The sequence below is a fragment of the Oncorhynchus keta genome, chromosome 1 (assembly GCF_023373465.1).
Source record: "Oncorhynchus keta strain PuntledgeMale-10-30-2019 chromosome 1, Oket_V2, whole genome shotgun sequence".
Taxonomy (NCBI): domain Eukaryota; kingdom Metazoa; phylum Chordata; class Actinopteri; order Salmoniformes; family Salmonidae; genus Oncorhynchus; species Oncorhynchus keta.
In genome coordinates this window covers 11,626,594-11,634,454 of record NC_068421.1, presented here as the reverse complement: position 1 = coordinate 11,634,454, position 7,861 = coordinate 11,626,594, and the positions used below count along the sequence as shown (strand labels likewise).

At 44.7% G+C, this 7,861-nt stretch overlaps 1 protein-coding gene across 1 annotated transcript in view; it reads left to right on the top strand.

The window, feature by feature from the left end:
• Nucleotides 1-4,310: 4,310 nt before the first annotated feature.
• tyr (tyrosinase) overlaps nucleotides 4,311-7,861 on the top strand; it is a 10,475-nt gene continuing 6,924 nt past the window's right edge. Inside the window, exon 1 of the mRNA XM_052503687.1 lies at nucleotides 4,311-5,320. Coding sequence (XP_052359647.1) covers nucleotides 4,487-5,320 — 834 coding nt within the window. The 5' untranslated portion in view covers nucleotides 4,311-4,486. The remainder of the gene's footprint in view (nucleotides 5,321-7,861) is intronic.

Below are 7,861 nucleotides of genomic sequence, written 5' to 3'. Positions count from 1 at the left end.
GCGGACATGGTAGGCCTATCACATGGTCGTAACCTTCCATTGGGGCGGACATGGTAGGCCGTCACATGGTCGTAACCTTCAATTGGGGCGGACATGGTAGGCCTATCACATGGTCGTAACCTTCCATTGGGGCAGACATGGTAGGCCATCACATGGTCGTAACCTTCCATTGGGGCAGACATGGTAGGCCTATCACATGGTCGTAACCTTCCATTGGGGCGGACATGGTAGGCCTATCACATGGTCGTAACCTTCCATTGGGGCGGACATGGTAGGCCTATCACATGGTCGTAACCTTCCATTGGGGCGGACATGGTAGGCCTATCACATGGTCGTAACCTTCCATTGGGGCAGACATGGTAGGCATATCACATGGTCGTAACCTTCCATTGGGGCAGACATGGTAGGCCTATCACATGGTCATAACCTTCCATTGGGGCAGACATGGTAGGCCTATCACATGGTCGTAACCTTCCATTGGGGCGGACATGGTGGGCATATCACATGGTCGTAACCTTCCATTGGGGCAGACATGGTAGGCTTATCACATGGTCGTAACCTTCCATTGGGGCAGACATGGTAGGCCTATCACATGGTCGTAACCTTCCATTGGGGCAGACATGGTAGGCCTATCACATGGTCGTAACCTTCCTTTGGGGCAGACATGGTAGGCCTATCACATGGTCGTAACCTTCCATTGGGGCGGACATGGTAGGCCTTTCACATGGTCGTAACCTTCCATTGGGGCAGACATGGTAGGCCTATTACATGGTCGTAACCTTCCATTGGGGCAGACATGGTGGGCCTATTACATGGTCATAACCTTCCATTGGGGCAGACATGGTAGGCCTATCACATGGTCGTAACCTTCCATTGGGGCAGACATGGTAGGCCTATTACATGGTCGTAACCTTCCATTGGGGCAGACATGGTGGGCCTATTACATGGTCGTAACCTTCCATTGGGGCAGACATGGTGGGCCTATTACATGGTCGTAACCTTCCATTGGGGCAGACATGGTGGGCATATCACATGGTCGTAGCCTTCCATTGGGGCGGACATGGTAGGCCTATCACATGGTCGTAACCTTCCATTGGGGCGGACATGGTAGGCCTATCACATGGTCATAACCTTCCATTGGGGCGGACATGGTAGGCCTATCACATGGTCGTAACCTTCCATTGGGGCAGACATGGTAGGCCTATCACATGGTCGTAACCTTCCATTGGGGCGGACATGGTAGGCCTATCACATGGTCGTAACCTTCCATTGGGGCAGACATGGTAGGCCTATCACATGGTTGTAACCTTCCATTGGGGCGGACATGGTAGGCCTATCACATGGTCGTAACCTTCCATTGGGGCAGACAAGCTACACCCCAGTAAGCATGGACCGATGCCGACACCTTTTGGAAGTCTTTTTTTGGTGCAGTTCCGGACCAGCCTTGATTTCCACATCCACTGATATATATATCGGATATATATGGTTCAGATTTTGTCCGGTCTGGATCAGCCATGATTTGGTCCAAACATCTACGTCTATAAATTACTTATTTTCAACTTTTATTCAGAACAAAAAATGAGCCTGATTTTGTCATCCTGGAAATATATATATTTTCAACTTTCATTCAGACCCGGAAATGAACCTGATTTCAACATCCGGGAAATACGTCGTTTTTAACCTCCAGAAAATATGCATTTTCAACATCCTGAAAAATATGAATATTAAACATAGGGAAAAACCTTTTTTACCTTTCATTCATAACCTACATTTCACAGAACGTCAAAGTCTGGAAAATACTTCTTTTAGACGTCGTTTCAACTTCAATGTGCTTTCTGGGACTATTCTAGTTTATTTTGGTGGGCCGCATTTTTTGCTTTCGTTTATGGCGGCAGAACGGCAGGGAGTGGCTCTGCTGTGGGATATGATCATGTCATACCTCCACCCAGTGGTGAGTTGGCTGTACAGACACAGCCAGTCATCCAGCCAGCCATTATGAGCGGTTATTCTGTTTTCGAGGTTTCCAAATCGCATTTGATGCTTCATTTGTCTCTGGTTTTCTTTAAATCCATTAAAAGTCGTCGCACAATTGTAATCGCAGAACCGTAATATAAGAATAGAAAAATGTCTTTATTATAATTGGACGTGTTGGTTTGTTTCTTAGAAGCCATATGCCATAATTGTTGCAACAAATGACCAACATAATGTAATATAATGTAGGTAATGAAACATGGTGTGACTGATACGGCATAACCATTTCATCTGTTTTGGTGTGACATTTAGCCTATAGAGACCAAGTAGTTGATTATGTATGCTAAATGCAATATTATTTCTACAAGGGGTTATATAATCATTATTTCCTTCCTATTTCTGTTTGAGAAATTGCCTACCGACTTCAACTCAGGTCTAGGTATTCAACAGAGCCAACATCTGATGAGAAATCAAACTGCTATAATTGCACTCAATTACGTGATTTTATCTGACCACAGATCTGACTGCCGGCCAGGGACACATATTTCACATATTGTGTGTGTGTGAGAGAGAGAGAGAGAGAGAGAGAGAGAGAGAGAGAGAGAGAGAGAGAGAGAGAGAGAGAGAGAGAGAGAGAGAGAGAGAGAGAGAGAGAGATCTTGCTGTTGGAGAGACTCTCAGCTAGCTGAACAGGGGAGCCCCGTGGACACTGTAATCCTGTGACGTTCATGTCCATGCGCTCCAGTGCGTTTTCATCGGGATCAGCCGCACCTCGTGCCCCGCTACCGGAGCATGTGAGTGGCTTATGATCTCGAGTTGTGCGCCAGCCTCCCTCAACAACCCCACAGCAGAACATGCCCCTTTCACCGGCACATGACAATATGTCTGGATAATACCCACTCATACAGTACATACCCAGTTCAAAAGGCGTCATTCATTGTTATGTTGTGCATAAAGATTCGGTCATACTACAGGCTGCAATGTGAAGGAGGGGTGACAGTCCCTCAGACCCCTCTGACCAATTAGATGGTATTACTAACTTTTGTGTAACGTCACTAATTACAGTATCACCATAGAAACAAATTGTTAACCAAATGATGCCTACTGTTCATCTTTGAGTGGGGTTTTACCTATTCGTTCCCAAGAGTAAATGCTCAATCTCATTGTATTCTACTCTATAATATAGTAATACTGTCACTGCAATCTTTCCTCTCATTCTTTGGGCACGTAGCAAATTTCAGGTCTGCTAAACCCAAACTTGAATGTTGTGAAAATTCTGTACTTCTTTTAACAGTGGCCAAGTAGGCGACTGTGGCTATTTGATCATAATGAGGGTCTACCAACGTGGCCTACCATCAAAAACAATGGAGAAAATGCATTCCATTCCATTTTAACAATAGCTGTTCTATCATTCAGTCTACAATAGCAGCCAACGCCTGGTGTTGATATAGGCTACATTCCATAAAACCTTTGAAAAATACATGCAGTGCTTGACATTAACCTGGTTACCCACTTGTCCTTCAGACAAGGAGATTACAGAAAATGTTGTTGTGTTGTTTGATGCAAGAAACCACTTTACACGGCAGTCTCAGGGGAGCTGCACGGCGGTCTCAGGGGAGCTGCACGGCGGTCTCAGGGGAGCTGCACGGCGGTCTCAGGGGAGCTGCACGGCGGTCTCAGGGGAGCTGCACGGCGGTCTCAGGGGAGCTGCACGGCAGTCTCAGGGGAGCTGCACGGCGGTCTCAGGGGAGCTGCACGGCGGTCTCAGGGGAGCTGCACGGCAGTCTCAGGGGAGCTGCACGGCAGTCTCAGGGCTACTGCGCACCAACACACGTGCTCAGTTTCGAGGGAACATTGTGTCACTGTGTTTGTAACATGGTCGACCCGAAGACCTATAAGGTGCCTTGACCATTGAGCACTAATTCATTTCCAAATAGTTTATTAATTATTTATTCAACAGTAGCTGACAATAGGCTATTATGTTCCTGTTTTGAGCATTTCACTGGGATAGGTGTAAATGTTCTCCTGTGTCCTTTTCCCTCTCTAGATAATGTCCTAAAACAGCAGACATTAGCATGAGGTTATGGTACAGAAGCTTGTCTGTTCCACGCTGTGAGATGGACTATTATGTGAGAGTTCCTCACAAGTTGGACCCACTTCACTCTCTCACCCCAGATCATCCACACACATTCCAGGCCGGCTAGGCCTGGGGGAAGAGGGATGTGGTCAGCTGGTCTCGAGACAGAATGAGGTGAGGCTGAACTATATTATCCCAAGCATGTGATGGTATGGGGAGGGAAGCAGAGAGGGGAGAGAGAGGGTGTGGGCAAGTGGAAGTTATATTGTGAGTTAACATTATTCTTTCTTTTCCCCAGACTCTGCGTTACTGACTTATACCACTTGTGACCAGGCTGGACCTGCTGTGTGACTATAGCCGGCTGCAGTCGCATCTTCGCTGTGTGCTTTGGTTAGTCTGGCTGTGTAGTGAGCTCTTGGGTGTGGTAGTTGGTCAGTCATGGTTTTTCTGGTTGTGTTGGGTAGCCTGCTCCAGATGCTGTTCCTGCGGTCGTGTATGGGCCAGTTCCCCCGGCCTTGCGCCAACACAGAGGCGCTGCGTACCAAGCAGTGCTGCCCGGTGTGGGAAGGGGACGGGTCGGCCTGTGGAGCCACGTCGGGCCGAGGGTTCTGTCAGGACGTGACAGTATCGGAAGAGCCCCACGGGCCACAGTACCCACACACTGGGATAGACGACCGAGAGCGGTGGCCGCTGGCCTTCTACAACCGCACATGCCAGTGTGCAGGTAACTACGGGGGTTTTGACTGTGGGGAGTGCAGGTTCGGCTACTTCGGCCCCGGCTGTGCCGAGCAGCGGGAGTCCGTGAGGAGGAACTTCCTCTCGCTGTCGGTGGCGGAACAACAGAGGTTCATCGCCTACCTGAACTTGGCCAAGAACACCGTCACCGCTGACTACGTCATTGTCACAGGAACTCGCGCTGAGATGGGTACAAATGGGGAGAACCCAATGTTTTCTGACGTGAGTGTATATGACCTGTTTGTGTGGATGCACTACTACGTGTCCAGGGACACACTGCTTGGGGGGCCAGGAAATGTTTGGCCGGACATAGACTTTGCACATGAGTCGGCAGCGTTCCTGCCATGGCACCGAGTGTATCTGCTGCACTGGGAGCACGAGATCAGGAAGATGACTGGGGATTTTAACTTCACTATCCCATACTGGGACTGGCGTGATGCAACAGACTGTACGGTGTGCACGGACAACCTGATGGGTGGGCGGAGCCCGCTGAACCCCAACCTCATCAGCCCAGGCTCTGTGTTCTCTTCATGGAAGGTAAACAAACGCATGTGACACAGGTAGAGTGATGTGAACAGTATTGTGTGTGTGTGTGTGTGTGTGTGTGTGTGTGTGTGTGTGTGTGTGTGTGTGTGTGTGTGTGTGTGTGTGTGTGTGTGTGTGTGTGTGTGTGTGTGTGTGTGTGTGTGTGTGTGTGTGTGTGTGTGTGTGTGTGTGTGCACCATGTGACATCACTGAATCATGCGCCAAGAGTCTGGAGCTGTTATACACATTGATCCCAGTGATGACTACTCCTAGCTAGGGCCAATCCCTGGGCCCGGGCCCACCAACATTACAGTATGAGGTCACATTCTAAACCGCTCATCTAGACAAGTGCCTGAGATAGCAAATAATACCTCTCAACCAAAGCCTCCTTCCTATGTGATTTGAGACCTAGAGAGTTCTGCTTAATTCAGAGCAGAGGAATGACAGGGGAAACAGAGACTGGAGAGGGACTATTGTTCAGCAGTCCGTGTCTGTAGTCAGTGTATAGTCAGTGTATAGTCTGTGTATAGTCTGTGTATAGTCAGTGTATAGTCTGTCTATAGTCTGTCTATAGTCTGTCTATAGTCTGTTTATAGTCAGTCTATAGTATGTCTATAGTCTGTTTATAGTCAGTGTATAGTCAGTCTATAGTCTGTTTATAGTCTGTCTATAGTCAGTCTATAGTCAGTCTATAGTCTGTCTAAAGTCTGTTTATAGTCAGTGTATAGTCAGTCTATATTCTGTTTATAGTCAGTCTATAGTCTGTTTATAGTCTGTCTATAGTCTGTTTATAGTCTGTCTATAGTCTGTCTATAGTCTGTTTATAGTCAGTCTATAGTCTGTTTATAGTCAGTCTATAGTCTGTCTATAGTCTGTTTATAGTCAGTGTATAGTCAGTCTATAGTCTGTTTATAGTCAGTCTATAGTCTGTTTATAGTCTGTCTATAGTCTGTTTATAGTCAGTCTATAGTCTGTTTATAGTCAGTCTATAGTCTGTCTATAGTCTGTTTATAGTCAGTCTATAGTATGTTTATAGTCAGTCTATAGTCAGTCTATAGTCTGTCTATAGTCTGTTTATAGTCAGTGTATAGTCAGTCTATAGTCAGTTTATAGTCAGTCTATAGTCTGTTTATAGTCTGTCTATAGTCTGTTTATTGTCAGTCTATAGTCTGTTTATAGTCAGTGTATAGTCAGTCTATAGTCTGTTTATAGTCTGTCTATAGTCTGTCTATAGTCTGTCTATAGTCTGTTTATAGTCCGTCTATAGTCTGTTTATAGTCAGTGTATAGTCAGTGTATAGTCAGTGTATAGTCTGTCTATAGTCTGTCTATAGTCAGTCTATAGTCTGTTTATTGTCTGTCTATAGTCTGTTTATAGTCTGTCTATAGTCTGTTTAAAGTCAGTCTATAGTCTGTTTATAGTCCGTTTATAGTCTGTCTATAGTCTGTCTATAGTCTGTTTATATTCAGTCTATAGTCTGTCGATAGTCTGTTTATAGTCTGTCTATAGTCTGTCTATAGTCTGTTTGTAGTCAGTCTATAGTCTGTTTATAGTCAGTCTATAGTCTGTTTATAGTCAGTCTATAGTCTGTCTATAGTCTGTTTATAGTCAGTGTATAGTCAGTCTATAGTCTGTTTATAGTCAGTCTATAGTCTGTTTATAGTCTGTCTATAGTCTGTTTATAGTCAGTCTATAGTCTGTTTATAGTCTGTTTATAGTCTGTCTATTGTCTGTCTATAGTCAGTCTATAGTCTGTCTATAGTCTGTTTATAGTCAGTCTATAGTCTGTTTATAGTCAGTGTATAGTCTGTCTATAGTCTGTCTATAGTCAGTGTATAGTCAGTCTATAGTCTGTTTATAGTCTGTCTATAGTCAGTCTATAGTCTGTCTATAGTCTGTTTATAGTCAGTATATAGTATGTTTATAGTCAGTGTATAGTCAGTGTATAGTCTGTCTATAGTCTGTTTAAAGTCAGTCTATAGTCTGTTTATAGTCAGTCTATAGTCTGTCTATAGTCTGTCTATAGTCTGTCTATAGTCTGTCTATAGTATGTTTATAGTCTGTCTATAGTCTGTCTATAGTCTGTTTATAGTCAGTTTATAGTCAGTGTATAGTCAGTCTATAGTCTGTCTATAGTCTGTTTATTGTCAGTCTATAGTCTGTCTATAGTCTGTCTATAGTCTGTTTATTGTCAGTCTATAGTCTGTTTATAGTCAGTGTATAGTCCGTCTATAGTCTGTGTATAGTCAGTCTATAGTCAGTCTATAGTCTGTTTATAGTCTGTTTATAGTCTGTCTATAGTCTGTTAATAGTCTGTGTATAGTCAGTCTATAGTCTGTTTATAGTCTGTCTATAGTCTGTCTATAGTCTGTTTATAGTCTGTTTATAGTCTGTCTATAGTCTGTCTATAGTCTGTTTATAGTCTGTTTATAGTCTGTCTATAGTCTGTCTATAGTCTGTCTGTAGTCTGTTTATAGTCTCTTTATAGTCTGTCTATAGTCTGTTTATAGTCAGTGTATAGTCTGTGTATAGTCTGTGTATAGTCTGTCTATA